Source organism: Ascaphus truei, chromosome 7, assembly GCF_040206685.1.
Source record: "Ascaphus truei isolate aAscTru1 chromosome 7, aAscTru1.hap1, whole genome shotgun sequence".
In the NCBI taxonomy this organism is placed as follows: domain Eukaryota; kingdom Metazoa; phylum Chordata; class Amphibia; order Anura; family Ascaphidae; genus Ascaphus; species Ascaphus truei.
Genome location: NC_134489.1, coordinates 76,302,189 through 76,326,009, shown reverse-complemented (window position 1 = coordinate 76,326,009; position 23,821 = coordinate 76,302,189). Strand labels below are relative to the sequence as shown.

At 41.9% G+C, this 23,821-nt stretch overlaps 1 protein-coding gene across 11 annotated transcripts in view; it reads left to right on the top strand.

Annotated features, from left to right (window-relative positions):
* MYO3B (myosin IIIB) overlaps positions 1-23,821 on the top strand; it is a 410,453-nt gene that overhangs the window by 92,175 nt on the left and 294,457 nt on the right. For all 11 annotated transcript variants that reach the window (XM_075609095.1, XM_075609097.1, XM_075609096.1 and 8 more), the window contains one exon: positions 10,937-11,082. In XM_075609095.1, the coding sequence (XP_075465210.1) occupies positions 10,937-11,082 (146 nt within the window). The remainder of the gene's footprint in view (positions 1-10,936; positions 11,083-23,821) is intronic.

Here is a 23,821-nt window from a genome sequence, read left to right as displayed (position 1 = left end):
AAAATTAATATAATAGAATCCATGTTTAGTTCCTCTAGCAAGATAATCGAGAGTCTGTCAATGCTCGAAAACAATTGTAGAATCCATATAAAAAAGCAAGCTGGGCACTGATATAAATAGGTTTAATGACACAAAAATAGAAAAGGCATTTTACCATTGGTTCAGCCCATACAGTTGGACGTTCATCAGGGCATAAGCCTCACGTTGCAAACACCAAACAATATATACTCTACCAATTAAGAAAAACAGCGGTACCAGTGTTCCGAAGGGCGTGTGATGTTACCTAGGAGCGCGTCGGAAAAACCAGCCCACGCCACTTCAACAAAGACCACGCCCACCGGACAGCAGCTATCAGCTGCTAAGCAACATTATAACAAAAAACAAAAAAGAGCAAAATGACACCCCCCCATCCAGACCACAACACAACAGTTACTAAAATCACAAACCCACAATCAAATCACATATTACTGATGCTAACATAACAACTGTAATCAATATATATTGAACAACAAAAAATTGTGAGCTATTCCTCTACAGTATTTCAAAACAGCAGAAAAATGATGCATAATTAGAGAACATATTTGATCCATAGTCAATAAGGTGATAAAGCACCAAATTTAATAAACAAAAATCAATATGTAACATATTACTAGAAACATCATATGGTCTAAAAAGGAGACCGGAAGGTCATCAAAACATAATCAGAATATAATTCGATTATCATCAAGTGACTGAAGAGAGTTAAAAAGCAGTTGTCCAGACCAAAAGATCTACTTTAACATTAAATATAAATGAACAACTATTGTACAGGGATAATGCAGGCTGTCGTTCAGTCCTCTAGGTGTAACTGAATCAAGAGTATAGATTGAGAAACACTCGCGTTGGAGCAAGCGAGTGTGTCTATCACCCCCACAGTTAGGAGGGGGGACCCAGTCTATACCTGTGATCCTGATCGATTCTGCACTATGTCCGGGTTCTACGCAATGCGTAATAAGTGAAGTTGGTTCCTCCCCTTTAGTGAGTTTTGACTTATGTTCAGAAAAACATTTCTTAAGTGTCCGAGTAGTCTTGCCAACAAGGAGCAAGCCACAGGGACACTTGAGAATCTAAACAACAAAAGAAGTATCACAGGTGATACAGGCATGCAAGCTAAAACTTTTACCAGTTTATGGATGACTGAAAGTGTCACTCTGTATGTGTTACGATTGTGCTCGCCACAAACCGGGACCGGACCGCGGGGCTGAGGTGGGGTTATATAATCACCGACCTTAGTCCGCGCAGACTGATCCGGAGTGCGCAGTTCGTAGTCGTAAGTAGCAGGGTCAGGATTGGAGAAGGCAGCATAGTCGTTATTCAAGCAGGAGTTCGGCAACAGGTAGTCAGGAGTTCCCCGCTTCAGCTTAGGAGCGTGAGCGCGGGAGTGGCCTCTTCGTGAGGAACGGCCTCGGCCCATGACGCCGGTCTCAGCAGGGGGAGACAGCAGGCTGGCTGAAGTACACCGCAGGGCAGCGTCAGGAAACCAACGCTTCAGCACAGAAGTCAGGAACGGGCCCCCGCATGGAACTAGCAGCAGGCCTCAGGAACTAGGGGCAAGAACCAGAAAGGTTAGTACACCAGGATACAAGCCAGGGTGGCTTGTGGCAGAGACAGTAACGTCCAGGGTAGGAATTTATGCTCGGCACTGTTTCAGTGCCAAAGCCCAGGATATAAAGGGCGGAGATCCAATCACAGGAGGAGGGTGTGTGAGTATTCCTCCAATGATGGAGCACAGGGCAGAAGCTGCAATGAGAAGCAGCACATGTGCCATTGATTGCCAGAGGAAGCTTTTGCAACTGCAGAAGTCTGCAAAAGCTATAATCAAAGCCAGGAGCGGATTCCTTACAGTATGATATTATTACACATAGCACAACCAACTCAAACCAGCTAATGTTGGAGTTTATACTATATGTGATATAAAAACTTTCTTAGAAAAAATTTATGTATGTATGTATATATCTCAGCCCAATGCGCTCATAATATAATGTGGAGAAGAATACCAGAAAAATCTGAAAATTAATATTGGAAAGAATCCAAGATGTAAAACCCCACAAACAACATATACATATCTTAAGTCCAAATGAAATCAGTACGAATTTTGGGGATGCAGCTCTCTTCTTATTGGATACAGCCCAAATGTCCAAAAAGTACTCAAAAGAAAAGAGCACAAAACTCATAGTGAAGACACCCGAAATAAGATTAAAAACACACAGACGTCCACAGATATATAGCACACGATCATGTAAGAAATCACTGCAGCATTGGCGGTTCTCTGACGGGTCTCCTCAATCCTCCTCGGTACTCTCCTTCAGTGGGGACAGCTGGCGCACTTCCGCATCACATGGTTGTGCAATGCCGTAGTGACTTCTTGCTGTCCTGACATCACCACCTGAGAGGACCGCACTAAGCTCCGATTGGCTCCCACACAACACCGCCACTTGCTCAAGACTGCTCCAATTTACCCCCAGGTAGCGGGCCAGTCAGAGAAACTACCCTACGCCAATGCTGCAGTGATTTCTTACATGTTCGTGTGCTATATATCTGTCGACGTCTTTGTGTTTTTAATCTTATTTCAGGTGTCTAAGTGTAGAACTGCTTCCCCCACCCTCTGGGAGATGTTACTGTTGCTACATATGTTGTGGTGCTGTGGCGTACCTGTGAGGGTCCATGAGAGCTGAGATGTCCGCGTTGGTAAGGGGACCAGGACAGGCTTTTGTGATTCATGATCTTCAGCTCAGGGTGTCAGCACCTCCAGCTTCAGGGAGCTCCAGGATGCTCAGAGATAGATCCCCCCTGTCACGATAGCTTATGACAGGTTGTAAGTTACACCAAATAACTGGGTTTGAACTGAGCGAGGCTTAGATATAATAAAGTATATTTATTCCTTTGGATAGGTGAACACACAATATAGTACAGTAACAGGCAAGAAGTACACTTACTTTGGGGATGGGGGATGAGAAGTATGTTGCATAGCAATTCTCCAGCAATCAGGTACAATCAAGATGGTATCAGAAGACAAAGGATATAGGGTTGACCACAGTTTATAAATCTTTTGTGACCCTATCATTAACATTAAGTACAGGTGATTGGGCCACAATTACCTTTAGCCAATCTTTAACGTGGGAATACATTTTGATACAAGCCCCCTAGCTAGTTGGCCCATGCGCATTAGGGCTCTGGGGTCTCATTTCTGTAGCCCCACATTTGCATCAGGAATGCCAGCCAGTCTACCAGATGGGGATTCTGGCAGGATACTCTTTGTTGTGAGGTGTAAAAGGTGACACTTACAGACTGCTCTGATTTGAGTCGTCTCCGCCCTCATGTAAACAGTGGAGGTGATAAACTCCTTTGAACAGCACTTAAATTCTAGACATTAGGATGCTTCCCTGTCCAAAGGAATTTCCTCTGGGTTTTATCCCTGCCTTGGGATACAGTGTTACAAGTTAAACACAAACATATTAAAAGGTCCGGTTCTGTTGGGCTCAGCGGGTCCAAACTTCCCAGTTCTCAATGCTGGAACTGGGACACCATATGGTCCAATTTACGACCCGCTACGACCTTCGGAACCGGAGTTACACCAATACACCTTAAACCGTTTCCTATTTTAATACAATAAACTCCGCTGTAAATTAAATCACGTTTTTTCACTAAATCCCCATTGAAAACAACGGGCTCCGCCGCCATAGACTTTCAATGGCAAACCGCCGCCGTTGGCGGCTATGGGAATCCGCCGCCATAGACTTTCAACGAGGCATTGCCGCCGTTGAAGTCAATGGGGTTTCTCCGCCATAGCCGGTCGATGGGGTTTGGCCGCCATTGGAGTCTATGGGAAAAGTCCCGAACCTTCAAGGGGGTCCATACTCCGTCGGGTTGGCCCGAGAGGGTCAAGGATGGTTCTGCAGTTATGCCGGAGCAGTGACTACAGGTACCCCAAACCCTGGCCCTCTGGACCCTCCGGAACCGGAGATATGGATTCATGGTTTTCAGCTTTTTCCACTTAGTCAATTTCTTGAGCTGTTTCTGCCGCCGCCATCGGAACCTATGGCGCAACCCGCTCTCTCGGCACGACCCTTCTCGGGGGTCCAGGATTCGGGGACCCGGTTGTGGTCGAGTGGGGGGAGGACTAGGGGCAAAAAGAATTTTATTTCTGGGTGCCCTAGAACTGTAGATTCCCACGCCACTTAACGTTGACCTTGACTAATAAGTGATCAAAGCTCTCTTTTAGAAAAAGTATCCGCTTTGCGGTTTTGCGGTCTGGACGGCAGCCAACTCGTTCCTGGAAAGCGCCGTCGAGGAATCTCCATTGAAGTCAATGAGCCCATTGACTTACAATGGGAAACCGCCGCTCCTCCTCTCGGTCGCCATCTTCACAGGAAACAGGACCAAAACAGCAAGATTCGCCATTGAAACGCATGGAGCTCCAATGGCGGCAAAATGGTGCCTGAAAAGGCGGGAAAATTACACAAAGGGCTATAATCATTAAAGAACTATTAACCCTTGTACTCCCGGATGGATCCTAGTGTATGTGTGATGCAGACACCGATATAACCAGACATTACAATAAAACATGGGGACAGGGGAATATACATTTACATGTCATAACAAGGGTTAAATCACATTGCTGGACCGCAGCCCAGTTAACCCCTTGTCTCCCTGTTGAGGTCAGGGGATGGCCAAATGGGGTACAACCCCTTTAATACCGGGCCACCCCCTTTCTCCCTCTACACCCCCCCCCCAAAGCACAATACTTCCATACCCCTGTCCAATACACTGCAATCTCAGACAGGAGTATGTAAAACAAAGGGCTTTATTGCATGCAGTCACTGCAGTTGTTCTTTACAGTGTAGCAGATGAATGTCAGAGAATTCCAGACCTCTGGATGGTGCAGGACCTCTGGTAGTATTGAGGCCTCTGTAGAATTTAGGTGTTCTCCCAGCCCGCTAGGGGCTGGGGGGCACGCTCATCCTGGATGGGAGAGACTCACAGCTTTTTCAGTCTCTCCAGACTCCAAACCAGAACTGACTAATAGTTTGGCATTTCCTCTCTGAGATCTGGAAGGGGAGGGCATAGTGTCTGCACCACGTTTGGCTGTATACAAACACCATATCACCTCCTCTCCTGTCACTCAGAGAGCAGCATGAGGGGGGGTTCAATGCCCCTTGGAATAGCTTGTCACAGCCAGCAGCGCTATCAGGACTTATGTGACAAGGGCAGAGAGGCAATCTGGACCAGCCATGTTATATAAGCAAATAAATACTTCCCTATGAGTTTTGTGCACCTAGCACAATTATAACATTGGAAATAACCACATTTTGGCTTTGAAAGAAAATGTTGAGTAGTATATTTCATGGAATCATCTGCTTTCTTTAATTTTCTTGCCAAATTTAAACCCATCCTATAGGCAAAAATAGGTGGTATCTGACAGGCCTGACCCAAACTACTATCATGCTCTAGAATCGGCCAATATTTGTAGATGAGAAGATTAATGTAAGTAGTAGCAGTCGAATAGGTGGTAGTGAATATCCTGTCAATAGTCTAGAATAGTTTATCCTGACAAGCCAGGTCCTGAGGCACCTGGAAGACGCCCTATGAGGAGGGGAATATACTGTCAGGTCCGACGGAACTTGAATCAGTGACCTCTGCTGCTCAGGGCAGCAGCTTTGACAAAAGCCAGATCAGCACTTGGACAGTTCCATGGCTTCAGTGTGCTTTTGACCTGCTGCTATTTGTGCTGCTACTGCACCGACACACTTTATTCGAGCAAATACCCAGTATGTACCTGGCAGATACCTGGAATGCGCCGCTCCTCACCTCTGACAAGCCCCGTTGCATTTGCCTTCCCAGCCTGGGTTCATGCCTGGCTGACGGGCGGCTGATCTGTTAAATGATAATGATTAGGATTTAATAGGCTGCAATGCTTCGCGTGTCTACCAGATGGCATAAATTCATGAATTGTAATGCAGTATATATATATATACTGTGCAGTATTGCAGCCAGCGGGAATAAAATGCTTCAATCCCTGCCTGGAAAATACCTCAATGCACTCGGGCAGAAAACAGTCACAAACCTCAATACACCCGGGTATACCCGAATTCGTGGGACTAGCCGAGCTCAAATAAAGTGTGTCGCCAGTGTACACACACCTGGCGCAGATAAGCCTATTGACACATACCCTGGCTCCCTACTTAAGACAGACAGTTCCTGTTTCCTGTGCCAGATTATCTGTCTGACCAGCCTATTGCCTGTTCCCTGACATCCACCTGTACTACGCCCCTGATTTCTGACAACCCTGAACCTGGTTTCTGACTACGCTTTTTGCCTGCCGCCTGCCTTGACCCCACCCAGCCTGCTTGACTACGCTTGCTCTCTACCTGCCCTGACAGCCTGCCTGACTATCCAACTGTCTATCTACTCAACCCGTTGGGGAAACTCCCTCCGCCTTGAGCCCATCCACACTGCTGCCTAACAGGGGGATGGCTGCCAGAAGTTCCATAGGCACAACAATAAAAGAGAACTCCTTTTGTTGGTAGAGGACCCTGTTAAATTATGTTAGGCCATGCTGTTTTTGATTTTGGGCAAGCCAATTGTGTCCTCTAATAGACAGCTAAGTTGATTTGATCCTACATCTTCTTAAAGCCACAAAATATGTTATTACTAGACATTGGAATCAAACGGACTCTCCCCATGTTTAGAAAAGTTAGATAACAAATCTTATTTAAATATTTTGGCATTTTGGTTTTCAGCGATTACTTTTTTTTAAAAAACAGTGTTTAAAAAAACAAATTAAAAAAAACATTTTGTACATATCCAAGAAATCTGTGTTTATCAGTGTTTAGATAATATTTGGTAGAGAACATGCTTCACTTTGGTATCATCAAAGAATCCAATAGCGAGTTATGCAGCCCTATGGTCTTGGTCCCTAAACTGGAAGGGTCATCCCCTATTTATGCACTGTTATCTCCAGATTTGATGCCCAGTGCTGGCTGTTGGATTGTTTGGGGTCCACAAATTGTATCCCCAACCTGGACTGAGGCTAAAGGCTACTGGCAAAAAAAATCTAGTGCCAAAACTGCTTTTGCCACACCCTACGGGCTCTATCAATTTGTGAAGTCTTTTAGGTTGCATGGTGCTCCCACTTAATTTCAGAGGCTAATGGACTTCGTCCTAAAGCCCCACTAGGAATATGCCACTGTCACTCTGGATGACATTGTCATCTACAGTTCAACCTAGCAGGGTCATCCAGATAGGCTCCGGGAGGTCCTTAATTCCTTGCGGCAGGTGGGTCTGACTTCCAACCCCAATAAGTGTGCCCTTGTTAAGAAAGAAACAAAATACTTGGGGAATTGCTTTGGCAGTTGAAAACCCCTAGTTAATAAGGTAACCAGTACAATCTGCAACCCACTGGGGTTTACCGCTTGTATGCCACCGTGGATAACAAGAAATTGCATTGTATTGCCTTACTAAGCTCTATGACATGCAAGGTAGAGGCAAGATTTCTTTCAGCTTCCAGACAGTATTGAAGCAAATCAGGCGAAAAATGCATGCAAATAAGATGTCAATCCGTGTGATTTTTATGCCTAGATAATGTTTCATGAATACAGTGAAAATTTCAGCGTTTTATTGAATCAAATTGCATTCTGTTTTCGCCAGATTTTGCGTTGGTCCTACAGGAGGTTAATGACTATGCCCCTAATGCCCTATTTGTGTGATTTCTGAATTTAAATAAAATGTAGGGACAGGCACATAACATTATTTATTTATACAATATTTTACTAAGAAAAAGTACTTTTACTCAGATCCATTAAAGACTGTTTGGATCCCATTCATGTGAATTGGAGTACAGGCGTGCCAAAGCTTAGCATCCTTTTGTGGATCTGTGCCATTGAGAGTTGCCTCTCATTTTCAAGCATGTCATGGGTACAAAATAACATGTCCCATAGTGTATGTATTTGAATCTCTTCTGACAGCAATCATCTAAGCATTATCTATCCTTCCCTGAAATATAAACCCATTTAAAGGAGTATTCTTTCTGGTTGGTATGTGTATGCCCACATAACACAAGTTATCTGTTAGAAGCAGAGAGATACCGCGGCTCTCATTCTGTTTGATAATCCATTATAGTACAATGGGCCTCATGCAGAGAGCATAGAATTTTAAAAATGGCGAATTTCATAAAAAGGAGCTTTTTTGGAGAGTTTTAATCTCCATATGCAGAAAAGTGCGAATTCTGCTATGTTTAACATGGATGCGTGTGGCGAGTTTAAATTGGCGAGATGCGCGCTTCAGAAATGTGTTAAAACAAATTCGCGCCTTTTTTTTCCCCTTTGCAATGGCCGCGAGCGGCAGTTTTTTTTGGCGAGGCAAAACGGAGACAATCGCGCCATTTTATTGGCGCGAACAGCCGCTAGATGCCGTTCGCGCCTCTCTGCATACGGATATTTTTTAAACTGGCGAGATTGCGGTTCTCGCCAGCCGCGAGGCGAGTTTTACAAATAGAAATGAAAAATTGGCGCGTTTTTCGGAAATCTCCATTTTCTGCTGTTTTCTGCGCGATTATCTCCAAAAAATGGCGAATTTCGAAAATTCGCTGCTCTCTGCATAGGCCCCAATGTCTCCAGCCGTTTTTTCTTATTGCTTTTATTTAAACTTTGTCAAAATGACACTTGCACTCGCAATGAAATGCATTCTGAATTACATTAGTATCCATTTATAGTTTATACATATATTCAGAGCAATTGCTTTCAATAATTTTACATTGTTATAATTATTCATTTTATAGTGTAAGTTTTTTTTTATTGTGTAAATTGACCTTTAGTATGAGGTGTAACATGAGTAGGAAGTCAGAACAAAAAGTGCAGTTCTAATTTCGACTGTCTACACCCTTTATAGACATTTTGACCATTGGAACATTGCATTCATTGACTGAACAAAGAAAAAGAGCTAGTCTACTTAAGGCACAAAGCAGTCAGACAAAAGGCCCTTCGTTACAGAACATACAGTACTTTGACATTTACGTTCCTTATACAATTTTTGCAAATCCAATTAATATTATTCTCTATTTGATAAATATTTGGCACAGCAAAGAAATAAAGTTGTATTATTTGATAATGTCTTTTCATTGATATCAACGGGAGTTTCTGTGGGATGAATAACCCTCTACAACAGTAATGGCACTGAATTGACCATTAAGTTGAACACAAGAAGCATAGGGAAATCTAGTCACGGCTTTCTCATTCTGAGTACTTCTCTAGTTATAACTGATAACCTGGTCAGTAAGTGCCACTGCTAGTTTCAATCCATAGCCAGTAACGTTATGACATTGTACATCAGACGTCTTAATTCACTATTACAAACAAACACAAACAGAGCCCAGCGCTACATCCAATGGCAAAAATACACAGTGAAATACCTATATATCTCTTGAATAAAAGGGTCATTTAGTTTAAAACTTGGCCAAAGTATTGTAAGCCTGTGAGCCCCTCCAAGGCATGGCCATAATTCACAGGTCCTAGCACTGATTACAATTCTTTAATAACCTGTATAATACTAGGAAGAATGATCATAATTGATCTGTCATAATCAGCTGCATGGTTCTAAATCTGATTGAAATTCTTATTTACCTGGACAATACCAGGAAGAATACTCTGTATTAGATCTGTCGCAATCAGCTGCATGCAAAGACCTGTGCTTATATGTGCTTACTGGTTATGTGCGTCTTAATTCACTATGTATACTGAGATAAAGAAGGATACCCTAATGCGGCACAAAAATACCCAGTAAATTTAAAGTCAATTTTAGTAGAATTAATTAAAATATTGGTGTAAGGGATTGCGGACGAAACAAACAAACGAATAAACATAAAAATAAAATTCACTATCACTATAAGTTTTGACAAACCTAATGGTGAAATGCAAAGTAGAGTATGGTTAAAATTCTCTCTTCAATGCCAGGGGTAGCTGCACCATAGTAAAAAGCATTGTATTGATGGCCCCTCCAATAGTGTGTGGTTAATATGCTGAAACAGTAAAAACTCTAAACATAATTGACTGCGAAATTGAGTCATTTGTGCTTGCATTGGCATCTGCAGCATTAATTCTTGACACCCAGATGTGTTTTTTTTTTTTGTTTTGTTTTTAAGACTACAATGAATGCATATTTTTAGCACCGGGTATACAGTACATCCTAAGAATATATTTTCTCCTTGTAGAGGAGGTGGGACTTTGTGACAGTACAGCTCACTGATATACTACATTACTAATTTGCAGTGTTTTCCTTTATCTTGTAACTAATTTAATTTTAAAATAATAATGTTTGAAAGACCTTATGACACATTTAATGTTCTGCATCATACAAATAACATAAGCCTACTTGATAAATAAAATTATATACTGTACTATTTATCATTGAATCGGAGAAGCACATACTGTAGGGCCTAATTTGTGATGCAAAAACTGATATTGTAGACATTAAAACAAATCAATGTTGCTGTATTATTAAATGTAGACAAGAACATTTGACAATTACATTTTATTTAAGTTAAATACCTAGTTACAGTAAAATAATCTGTTTTAACAAAATACTAAATAACTTCAATATAGACATCACCACTTAAAGAATAAACAAATTCAGGGAAAACAAAAGGCTAAAAAGATTCCAAACGTTATATTTGGCAACAGCTTTCTTAAGAGAAAAACATATTTCTACTATTGTCGGGGAAATAGGCTTCTTATCATTACTAAGACTTGAAATAATTCACAAATGGGTACATGAATACAAGAAAAGGACAGACTTTGAAAAAGCCTGTCAAGTGTTTCTCTCTTTTTGTTTTTAGTAAACGAGTCCCTTGTTGCCTTGCACTTAACCACAGAAGTATGTTTCTCTTTACTGTTCTGTCCAATAGGTTATTGCCTGTGAACAGCAATATGATTACTCGTATGACGTGCGATGTGACGTATGGTCCCTCGGGATCACGGCTATTGAACTGGCGGATGGAGACCCACCTTTATCTGACATGCATCCAGTGAAAGCTCTCTTTAAGATTCCCAGGTACAACACTAGATGGCTCTCTTGACTCATTGGATATTTAGTAAGCTCTTGAATGAATCAAAATCTAATTATCCAAAATAGATAAGAAGTGAAACAAAATGACACATTCTTTGTGCTCATTTGTATGCCACTACCCATAATCCTTGTCTGCAGTTTAACTACCTACGACAATGGTAGGTAGCAATTTTGGGGACGCTATGGAAGACATGCAATTACATTCATGATTTTTTTTTTCATCTCGTACCCAGCACAGTGGAGGGATTTAGTAAACACAAAATGTGGAATGACAATGAAATTGTATCTAAAATAAATGCGTGAAATAATACAGCATCATTATTGCATTGTCTGCTGTTTCCTTGGTGTAATGATTGATTTCATAATAAGCATATAACTTTGTATCTATGTGCCTTTACAAATTTTAAGGATTTAAAATACTCTGTTGTATATTATCTGCTTCCCCCCCCCCCACTCATGCTACAGTATATGCTGTAAATATGTTTAATTACTTTGTCATCTTCTTTGATTTTGAAAATTGGGCATTTGATCTCACCCAGGTTTTGATTTTTTTAAAGGAATAGCTTAATTTACCAAGCAACATTTTTCGATATGGTATGTTTCTTTGAGCCTAAAAAGAAATAGCGCTTTATTCTTAGATATGGTTCGGAATCCAAATTAAAATCACTGTATAACCAGAGATGGATATTTTCTATTTCTCCTAAATCCAGGTATTGGTTCAAGTGATCTCTCTTAGCGTGAAAAAACAATGCAAATGGTTGAACTTTTGCTGTTGTCACATTGATACAATTATTGTAAGCTGCTTTTCCATCTTCCCATGATTGCAATTTGCATTTCTGATTAGCTCAATTTATATGCAGATGAGTTTGTGCGTCATAATGTTATCTACTTATACCCAGCCTGGACTTCAATAACCCATCAGGATAAAAGAATGAGTCAGACTAAAGCAGCAGTACATCTGGTTGCCTATGCAGAAGTGTAAAACAGGTCATTGCAATTAAAGCAGCAAGGGAGGCTTCAGATTTCAAAACGAATACCATACATTTTATCAGATGAATGGTTGAAGGTGTTTGGAAAGACAGCAGCCATGGGAAAGCAGAGTAAAATATCAAGGAGACATTATGAAGATGAATAGATAGGAACAAGTACATAATTTGATTTTTTTCCCCTTTTTACTAAAATCTTATTGTTTCATTATTGATTGGTACAAGACTATGCAGCTTTGACAATGACAGGCTGTCTTTGTACTGTAAGGAAATTAATTGTTTAATAATTTGTTTCACAACATAGTTGATGGAGATTTCCTTTACTGCTGTCAATGGATGGAGTTCCTTCTTCCAGAATGTGCGATTCTGCATTGGCTGTGCAAACTATTGTACAACCGAGAGATGCTCAGATGTGCTTTGCGAATTTATTTTGGGAATTTCTCATATCATTTTGCAAATTGGCACACTGCTCAAGTTTTTCGCCAGACCTGAAGTTAGGGTAGTATTGAGACCTGCACATTGCTGTTTCATGCTCGGGGGGAGCTTTGAACATTTGTACATAATTTGCCCTGAATAAAATGTGCCTGGTTTGCCAACTTCAGCGAAAAGGTTGCACTTCTCCAATATAATGTCAGTGTGGAATAAAGAATGGAGGTTATTTCGTGCTCCCACAAGGGATTTTTGTTTTTCTTCTTGAAGTCAAGTGCTGAGAGGTAAAAGCATTCAAGTAAATATGTATTTTTTAATCATTCAAGATATCAACATACACAACTATATATTACTACTAGTTTTGTTGTGTCAAAGTTAAAGCAGCAAAACATGAAAGATCCCATTTTTTAAAAATAAATTAGGTTTTTAGTATTAGATAATATTGTGTGCATTTTTTTTTTAACTCCTAATGCCATTTTAAGGATTTTTTTAAATATACTTATCATTTTTTGGTTGCTACAGCAACCATTTAGAAACAGGCTCTGACACACCCCTTTTTTGAACTCTGCCTTTTGAAAACAAAGTATCACAAACAGATCTATTGCTGTGTTCCAAACAGCAGACTGTATTGCTGTGTTCCAAACAGCAGACTGATAGCATGTACAGTATTATTGCTGTTTTAAGATAGTGCAATTAATTTCTGTTTTTCTGAGCTACAATTCTATTGACTGATTATGTAACACTTTACTTTTTCCAATAGTCTGAATTTTACAGATGTTGTAAGACTTCTTGTTACCAGCGCTGCGGACGAACAGGCAAACGTCTGCGGCGCTGGGGACAGTGTCTGCCTCAATCGCGCTGTGGGTGTCTATGCTGCGGAGTGGGACCCTGTGCAGCGTTACTCCTTCAGGCATTTAATTCTTGCTTGAACATGGATTTAAATATCAAAAAATAGAATATCCCCCCAGCACTCCCAAGAATGAAACCAGAGGACGTATATGGAAACATAATGTATGTATTTGAAAATATCACAATGAAATCATCATGTTCTTTCCAACACTATATAGGAGGTATGCGTATGATAAGCAACGTCATCAATTCTCCCGTTGCTTATCATACACTTACCTTCTATATAGTGTGGGAAGAGAACATTGTGATTTCATTGTGATATTTTCCAATACATACATTATATTTCCATATATTTCCTCTGGTTTCATTCTTGGGAGTGCTGGAGGGATATTATATATATATTTTTTTTATTCTTTGTATTCTGTATAGAGGTGATTCAGTAACCTCTATGCACCATGTCATATTTTTCTGACTATGTTAAAGAGTTTTTCAGTAGAGCTGTCTAAATTCTTTATTGTATGGATTTAACGATAATCGAATTCAGATTTCATAGCATATAGACAGGCGCATTCTACAATATAAGATGTTTTGTAATGTAGACTTACCGCTTCTGTGTTGTACGTACATTTTAAGTGAGATGGTAAATTCCCGTTCTGAAGAAGTTTTGCACCTATGATTTATATATTGACTTTCCTCCTCAAGAAAGTATTAGCCGTGTCTTGACCAGGGAGGCTGCGAGGCAGCTCCCCTCTCCCACCCCACCCCGAACCCACATGTAACGTACAAATAACGACAGAGACCAGATCTGGAGTTATAAAAGGCCGCAGCTATTTATTTTATAACAACTAATGGGGTAAATGCCACTCCCTGCTGGCTGGCGGGTGACAAACAAGCCATGCTCCCGCCAGCTGGTCTTTAAATAGCCCACCTGCAGCCCATCCTCAGCAAGGGGAGGTGAGGGGGCGGGCCATGTAGGTGGAGACTAGCCCCCTGGTCAGGAGGCCCCCCTGCCGATGGCTAGGGGGCCGCTTTTCACCAGCACTAGCTTTTTCTAGCCTCTAATTTGTGTTTTTCCATTGGCATGTTAAGGCACTATTGGAGTTGGTTTGTTCAAGACAGTGGCAATATTAAAAATGGAAACATTGGGATTACAGTTAATGTTTATAGCAGCCCGTGATGTTCCTGTATTCTGTTACTGTACACGCCACAGATTGGGTTTCTACGTCAGTCATGTAAAATACTGATCTGAACGATCAGCATATTGAAATGTACTGACTAGTACAAGATGTTATTTCCAGTACTGACTTGATATAATTGTATTTCATTAATTATATTGTAAAATCCTGTATTTTATCCACATCCCACAATAATTTAAGTGGTGTCCGTTCCACTGTATTCCCAGAAGCTACTTCCAAAGTAAATTAATCAAATGTATTTTTGCCTCTGCAGAATCAGTTGTAGAAATTTATTTTATAATAAATAATCTCACATGCAGTTTATTTGTGATATAAAGAAGCTCCACATAGATTTCGGTATCTCTGCCCCCTTCCAGGATAGTTTCCAATAGCAAGGTGTCCTATTTCTCAAATTAAGCTCACATTATATAACTTATGGCGTGAAAAAAGTGACAAAACCCCTCCATTGTACAGTGTACTGCAAATACAAAAATCACGTGAGCACATTCACATCTCTGACAGGTCTGCAACCGTTTTCTCCACCATCTCTTGGCATAAAGTGCTTCCACTGCAGCCAGGGATTCTGGGTAGTGACATGCAAATGAGCATACAGTGTCACCTTTTGCTTCATGTCCATTTTAACATGGATCCCCTATAAGCACATGCCTGCCGCATTACACAGCTTTTCAACCTTTTCAACCCCAGGTTGTGCTGAAAAGCTGTGTAATGCGGCAGGCATGTGCTTATAGGGTGGTCGACGTTAAAATGGACATGAAGCAAAAGGTGACACTATGTGCTCATTTGCATGTCATTGCCCAGAATCCCTGGCTGCATGGAAGCACTGTATACTAAGAGATGATGGTGAAAAGCAGGGTTGCAGACCTGTCGGAGACATGTGAATGTGCTCACAAATTAAGCCGAGTTATATGATAGTATTTCCCACCATTATTTAAACATAGAACAAGTAATACAGGCTTCATTGATTATGGAATAAAAGAGCAAAATCATAACGTATAGTATATTGTGCAACTTAACCATTGCTATATTTCTTTGCCACTTCTGAAGTTGGTTTTTAACCTTGGATAATGTCATCTAATAAGAATCGGGAAGTCAACTGAAAATGGAATCATATCCTAATCAGGCTGTAGGAGGTGGATATACAGCAATTGGTTGTCTTATTTTTATTGAAAATAATGTAATTCGGTCATTAATAAGTGATTTTTCATACTTGCTTTACTATGCTGTACTTTAACTGAAATTGAGAGTTTCAATACCAAGTGGATATAAATCATTTCAATGAAAGTAAGAATCAGATTGATTTGGGCATTTTGGGAAATTGATATGGCAAAATTATCTTAGATTGAAAACAATTCAGCTTTGGTGAAAAAAAAAAATCACCTGAATATCAATTATTTACAGAAAAGCACAATATTTAACAAGTATTTTGATTCAAAAGATCATTTGTTATTTATGAATTTATTTATGAATTTATTTGTGAATTATTACATTTTTATTGAAAAATGGCAAAATAAATGTGGCACAACCTGCCAAAGATATGTACAGTACATCCAACTTGTGATGTTTCCCTCTTTATTTGACACGTCACAAAAAAAATATTTTTAATAGAGCCAAGGTAAAACAATCCTGTAATTTTTTTAAAATCTTTTGTAGGCTCTCTGTCTCCCCACTTTTTTCTCCCCCCCCCCTTCACTCACTCTCTCTCCCTCTTACACATACACACAGACCCTCTCTACCCCTTTTTCTCTTTCCCCCTTCTCCTTCCCTCTTTTCTTCCCTCCATCAATCTCTCAACCCCCCTCCCCATAGTCTCTCTCACTAACTCTCAATCCCCAGCACCAAAGTCCCTCTCAACTCCACCCTCCTTTGCCACCCTTCTCCTCTACTTCTGTCGCCATTATGCTCCCTCCTACGTCCTACTCAAACCACAGGCAAACCCGCCCGCCAACACCCCTTAACTGCTCACCCCACACCCCCTAGTTCCACCTCTGGACAGGAAACTCCGATACCAGTATAAAAAGGAAGTCATCCCGTAGAATTCTTTTGGATTTGCAGTATGTCTTTGAGAAATCTGGTGCTAGCATTTGCCCTATTAATATAAAACTTTTGCAGCAGGGAACACTGAAAATATCCAGTCGTATAAAATAGAATGGAGATGCTATATATATATCAAAGGGCAATCTACATTGTTTCTTTTACAAAATAGTACCATATATATATATTAATGCTGGCTTATTATACAAGAAGTCTGACTAGAACACATTTTAAAGTGTGCTGTGAAACTAAGGGAGTTATTCCTTAAACTGTGATTGTCTATTGAAGTCAATTGGGATTTCCGTGTGATAGTGCCGCGATCTGCACGACTGCAGTTTATTGAATAACCCCCGGTGACAGGGGTGGCCAACTCCAGTCCTTAAGGGCCACCAACAGGTCAGATTTTCAGGACATCCCTGCTTCAGCACAGGTGGCTCAGTCGTCGAAGACTGAGCCCCTGGTTGAGCCACCTGTGCTGAAGCAGGGATGTCCTGAAATCCTGACTCGTGGTGGCCCTTGAGGACTGGAGTTCACCCCCACCCCCCTACCCTGCATGTTCACTATTTACACTATACTTCTAATTGCAACAACTTGAATAAGGCACGAAAACAAAGCCCATGACACCAATGTCTTGTATTAGCTTCCGTTGAGCCCCAACTACTGCATATGCAATCAATGAAGACACACAGACCTCATATTAGAATTGATTCTTTAACAAAAACTGTGCTAGTGTAACATTATTGTTCACAGTCATGGGATTGAAGTAAAGGAAATGGCAGACTACGGTTCAGTGACTCACCCACTGTCCCCCTCGTTGTTTATTGTAATGGGAGAGTTACTAATATCACTTATATTCCGAGTGACGTTGAATGACTAAACCCTAGTGTTTGCGATGAGTTATAATTGAGATTAATAACTCAACACCCGTCATTTCTCATGTCACAAGTGATGACTGACTGCAGACCTGCCATTCCTATTAGTGACCGCTGTCATTGTGGGTTGTCATTTGTGACTCATGTTTTAAAATAAACAATCGTTTGTACGGTATAAAGGGGTCAGTGAAATTGATCTATAAAACAATGTTAGGTTTATTTGGTTAAGTACCCTTTGAGCAGTGTAGCTATAATTCGGTATACTTTTAGAGTACAGTTCTAGCCGTTTTGGCCCTGTTTACATGTAGATGTTCTGTCGTTTCTGACCAGCAACCGTTTCTCTTAAATATAAACGTATGTGCAGAGCTTGTAAAATGTGTATGTTTTCTTTATTTCTGAAGATGATCCAGGACTTTTACTTTCTCTGATCGTTATGGCCACAAAACCTCTCTAGCGACCCCACGTGCATCAAATGTACGATACCTGATTAACACGTTTTTAACGTGGACGTGAGGCCCCGAAACTCCCCAAATATTTGGCACTCAGGTACTTGACATATTAAGCCTTAGTATTTTGAAATCCAGTATAAAATAGTTTACCTTTTTAATTTAATAATGGCTATTTTCAGGTCAACTGCTCGTATATTTTACCATGTTCGTTTCGTTTTTGTTCATATTTACTATTCTAAATTGTTATACAGGCATACCCCGGTTTAAGTACACTCACTTTAAGTACACTCGCGAGTAAGTACATCTCGCTCAATAGGCAAACGGCAGCTCACGCATGCGCCAGTCAGCACGTCCTGAACAGCAATACTGGCTCCCTAGCTGTAACGAAGGTGTGTGCAAGCGGGGAGACTGTTACAAATGCCTTATTTACATCTGTTCTGCACGGGTATGACGTTTGCAGTACAGTACATGCATCGTTAAGTGGAGAAAAGGTAGTGCTTCACTTTAAGTACATTTTCGCTTTACATACATGCTCCGGTCCCATTGCGTACGTTAATGTGGGGTATGCCTGTAGTTTCTATCGATGGTTAGTGGCACCCACTTGACTGGCCATCGATGATTGATAATGACATGTTAGTGAACATACCTTTTAAAAATGATACATACACCATAAGACAACATTGAAGTACAAATACTGTACAACTAAAAATCATTAGCATCCAGTTTGCACTAATAACAGAACCTATAGGACGTCTATAATTCTTACAGGCCCTCAATAAAGAGGCAATCCAAGCATTTGATTTTTTTTTTGCAATTTTTTATTTTTAAACCTAGGATTGAAGCAGGGGGTCTCCAGAGCTGAACCCCATTAATATCATCTCTGAGGACCCCCTTCTTCCGGAGATACATAGGTTACATAGGAGCGAAGCAGGTAGTCTCCGGAGCTGAACACCATTCTTTTCAGCTCTGGGTACCCCAAACTTCCCGAGATACAGACCTCCAAGTGGGGTGCCGGTAACTCAGCAAAGTTTAAAGCTCCCTACGGAGGTCTGTATCTCTGGAAGCAGGGGGTTCCCGGATATGATATTAATGGGGTTCAGTTCTGGAGACCCCCTGCTTCAATCCTAGGTTGAAAAATAAAATTAATAAATAAAAAAAAAAGGAGCATGAATTGCTCCTTCTTTAAACATATACTACGTGAACGTGGGGTAATACAAATGTAACAATTCAGTTCAAGTGAATGGAGGTTACTGCTTTGTTAACTATACATTGGCATGCTTCATATATTGAATAGGGCTGGGCAGTTAAAGAAAATGTGCACACATTAAGAAACTGAATTGTAATCTGAATGATCACAAACACTGAGAAAGCGCACACATACTCTTTTTCATTATAGTGTGTAGATTGCTGTAATATACCTTTTCAGCGAAGTATAGAGAGACCTGAAGCACAAACACCAGCTTTCAGTGCATTTACTTGTGACATATTTATAGTTATTATTTTTTCATAACATAAAGAACACACAGCTTTACATATTTATAATGTAAAGCTGTGTGTTCTTTATGTTATGGAAAAATAATAACTTACAAAAAATACAAGGGGCTTGAACTTATTTGTACAGGGGCTGTCGTAAACTCCAGTCCGTCAGCAGCTAATTTGAATTGCCTCTCGCACAACTCCTTCTCCTTTCCATCTTTTATTGGGCCATCAATAAGTGTAAGTGAAATAAATTGCATCTATGCTCTATTGGGAGATGAATGCTTTCTGTTCTGCTTTTATTAAATGTGAAAACAAGAGAGAGTCGTTCGAACACTCAAGAATTAATAAAAATAATAATTTGTTCACAACAGGACAAAATGGTCCTGAATAAAGGGCATAAATACATATTTATGAAGTGCAATCCGAGAACAATTATAACAAAAAATAATAAAGCAATACAAACTATACCAAAACCATGATTAACTATTAATAGGTCGACATCTTAGAGGAGAGACTCAAGGTTTGGGCAGATCAGTGACAAAGGGCTTTGCACCTGTCCGAGCTTTTAAAAAAATGGATGGAAGGATTTGGGTATTGTTACTAGAGGTGTTTAATTGTCTTCAAATTTGTGTCACAATTTTTTGGTGCTTTTCGCTTAAATATTGAATTTTCACAAAAATTTACATTGCTCAGGATTAAGCAAATTTTGGACAGAATTTCATTACTCTTTGGCAAAATGTTGGCAAAATGGCAGTATATATAGGACCACATGACCTAGCACATTGACTTTTAATGCTCAGTGAATTGTTTTTGCAAAGCTTACTGTCACGGGAGACCAGGACTAACACACCAGGGATCAATCTCCAGACAGAAACACAGAGTTTATAAATTTAATTTATTGAAAAAAGAAGTATCCACAACTATTTACAGCAAAACAGCACATACACTTACAACTGGGAAACTGGGTTACCCTATAAATCTGGATGCAGGGATCTCCCTAAAGAGATTTTGTTCTTGGTTTCTGCAGACTACAACTTCTCCCAGTTACTCATAGCTGCTTTGCAGCTACCTCCATTCCCAGCTTCTTGTAGCTGCTGCAACTAACAAACTCTGAGCTGATCTTACAAAGAGCTGATCTTATCTCATCTAGCTAGCTGTCTCCCCACCCTGACAGGTGCTTGCAATATGACCCAACCCCTGATTGGTGGGGGGAAGTTCAACAACAACACAGTCACATGCAAAGATCACAGCCCACTTTACAAGATTCCCAAATGAAAACAAAACTAACCCCTTTCCCTGAAGTGCTGGAACAGGCTGCAGAATACATATACACATCCAACATAATACAAATGTATTACTGACAGGTAGAGGCAATGGCAGGCTTGACCTTTATTAAAAGCAGTCACGTTTACCCCTACAGTCACAATTAAATTTTTTGATAATGGGGCATACTGCAGTCACGTGACCATGGCTGTCCTGGCGCCAGAGGATTAACGCTGTGTGTGATCCAATATGGAAGCACTGACCTCCTCACAGTGCAACCGCGGCAGACACTGTCTCTGGAGCTGCGGCTTTTTGCATTGTATCCCACTATCGACTACCAGGAGGCTTCCTGGTAGTGCAAGTGAAAGGAGAGAGTTTCCTGCACTGTATCTGCCCCTGCTGCGATTTCCTGGGTGGAGAGGTGAGCCTAACATGCAAATGCCACCGGTGTGGGACTCCCCGCCTAAAGCCCAAGGTGTTGCTACCACCCCCGCCGGGACAGAGGGAAGACGCGGTCTACCTACAGAGGTGTGCGAATTGGACCGCAGCATCAGGAGCGGATGCTCCAAGGGACCCGTGTGTTCCTGTTACAGACCCGGAAAAAGACTTACCTGGTGAGATGACTGCCCGGGAGGGGGCTGAGGCACTTCCGCTGGTGATGCAGGAGCGGCACCGCTGCCTCAAGCTGCCGCCAGCGATAGCGAGGTGTCCCAGTCCTCTTCTCCAGGGGACGTGCCCAACGCTATATCAGACAACAGTGAAGGGGGGTGCTCCATCGTGATGCTCCTGCCGGAGTGTCACTCAAGTGCTGCTGCTGTGGAGACGCTAACCCCCAAGAGTGAACGGGAGCCGAGTCCCGTAACAGTGATGTCATTGAAGCCGACGGTGCTCCATGAGCGGAGGAGTGCCAAGGCCTTGGCAGTTCCTCGAGAGGCGGCGTCGGACATGCCCGCTCCCAAGGGCCAATGGAGCGGTGCGGATGCTCTTCTTTCCCAGGTTTCAGCAGAGGGATCCATCGGAGGGGTACCGGCCAGTACTTCTTTCCGCACTGCAGACATCAACACCCTTCCGGTGCGATCGGATGTGGTCATCAAGGAGGTGGCCACCGGGGCGGAGGAGGATATGGATACACCCGCTCCAGTGAGAAAGGCCCCGACTGACCTATTTGTACAGCGTCACCACGACAGGGCTGAGGACGTAAGGCCCCTATGGACCCTGATGAGCATAAAGTGCTGTCAGTAACAGGCTGTGGTATTCATACCAAGACTAATACACCCAGAGACCTTGCGGAGCCTAAAGCGTCCACAGACCTTACCCAGGACAATCAGAGGGTAACTAAATCTACCCAGGACTGGGGAGGCGGTGATCCTGCTGGGGGAGGGAGGGATGGCTGAGTAAATGGCTTTCTCCACAGAAGAGTCAGAAAGATCGGGAACACTCTCTAGGGCAGTTTCTGAGTCTGATGTGTCTGTGTGTAATGCAAATGTGGGGAAGGTATTGCCGTGGTGGGACCCTATGTTTTGTGGTGGTATGTCCACCATATGAACCGGACACGGTTCTTGCTGTTTAGGCCTCGGGCATGGTGAGCGCTTAGGCGCTGACCCGTGCTGAGGCGCAATGGTGCTTACCACTGAGCCCCTGCCGTCGCAATGAGAGCGGCTTTAGTAGGGGCTTTCCTACGTTTCCGCAAGCGTGCGGAAGCGGAGGTCTTATCCAAATTTTAGATTTCGCACTCATGGGAGCGAGAGCAGGGCCGGTCACGTGAGCGGTTCGCCCAATGAGGGCGAACTAGCTCCATGATGTCACTTGCCCGCCCCCGTCACGCCCACGGACGGCGCGCTAACAAAGGCCAGGGAAAGCACCCGCTTTCCCTCAGCCTCAGCACGCCTCCGTACGGCTGCTGCATCCCTGGATGCAGCCTTAGTGGGGACATTGTGGATCATTGGTGGGAAGAAGTTGAGTTCTCTGCGGATGAGACGGCAGAGGCCCTCACAAGAAGAGATAGGGAAATTAAACTAGGGTTGATGCAACCAACCGGTTTAACCCTAACCTACCAAGAACAGTCCTCTCACAAACCACTATTCTGGGTGCTACCAGGCCAGGCATGTGGCCGTAAATTAACCAAACTCAGCCGGGCTGACAGATTGATAGTGCAGAGGTACCCTCAGCCCCAGGGATATGATTACCCCTATGTCCCTGAGCCCATAATGAGGGAAATAGAGGGGAGTGTTTGAGGGATGGTGCCCTAGAATACCTGGACTCCAGGTATGGTATCTCTAGGTACTACAATGAGGAGAAAATATGTTCTCTCATGCGAGTATGGAGGGTAGGGAGAAACATCTACTTGGACCGGGTGGAATATATCCCTGAGAGGGGTCCAAAGAGGGTGTATTCTGTTACTGTTCCCAACTGAGAGGGCAGGTTAGTTAAGAAACCTACTGAAGGGGGTATGGGTTCTCTATGTTATGGGAGGGATCCAGACATACCTCAATGGTTCAAATGTTATGTCATGAAAAGTATGTCATGCACTGTTATGTATTGTTCCATGTTATCCAATTTAGGGATGGTGTTTAAATTGGGTTCTCATTGGGGTTCGTGAGATTCACTGTGTGCTAATTTGCATGTAATTTCCCAGAATCCCTTGCTGCAGTGGAAGCACAATGTGCTGGGTGATAATGGTGAAAGGCAGGGTTGCAGACCTGTCTAAGATATGCAAATGAGCACACAGTAATATTTCCATTTGATTATATATATATATATATATATATATATATATATATATATATATATATATATGTCACCTTTTGCCTGAAATCCATTTACATGGAACCCATATAAGCAAATGCTCTGCTGTTCACAAAACTTTTAAGCACAGCATATGATTAGATGCAAAGCCAGTCAAACCACTCAGACATGTTTGCATGTCATTTCCCAGAATCCCTTGCTGCAGTAGAATAACTGTATGCTAGGTGATAATGGTAGAAAGGCAGGGTTGCAGACCTGCCTAACACATGTGAATGTGCTCACAAGTGATATTCTTTATTGGCTGTATGCCAACGGTGGAGGTTTTTTGTCGCCTTTTTCACCCACCATAACTTAAAATGTGTATGGTATATATTAACCCACTGTGTGTATCTTGTCATGGACATGCTCACTGAATACAGGAGAAC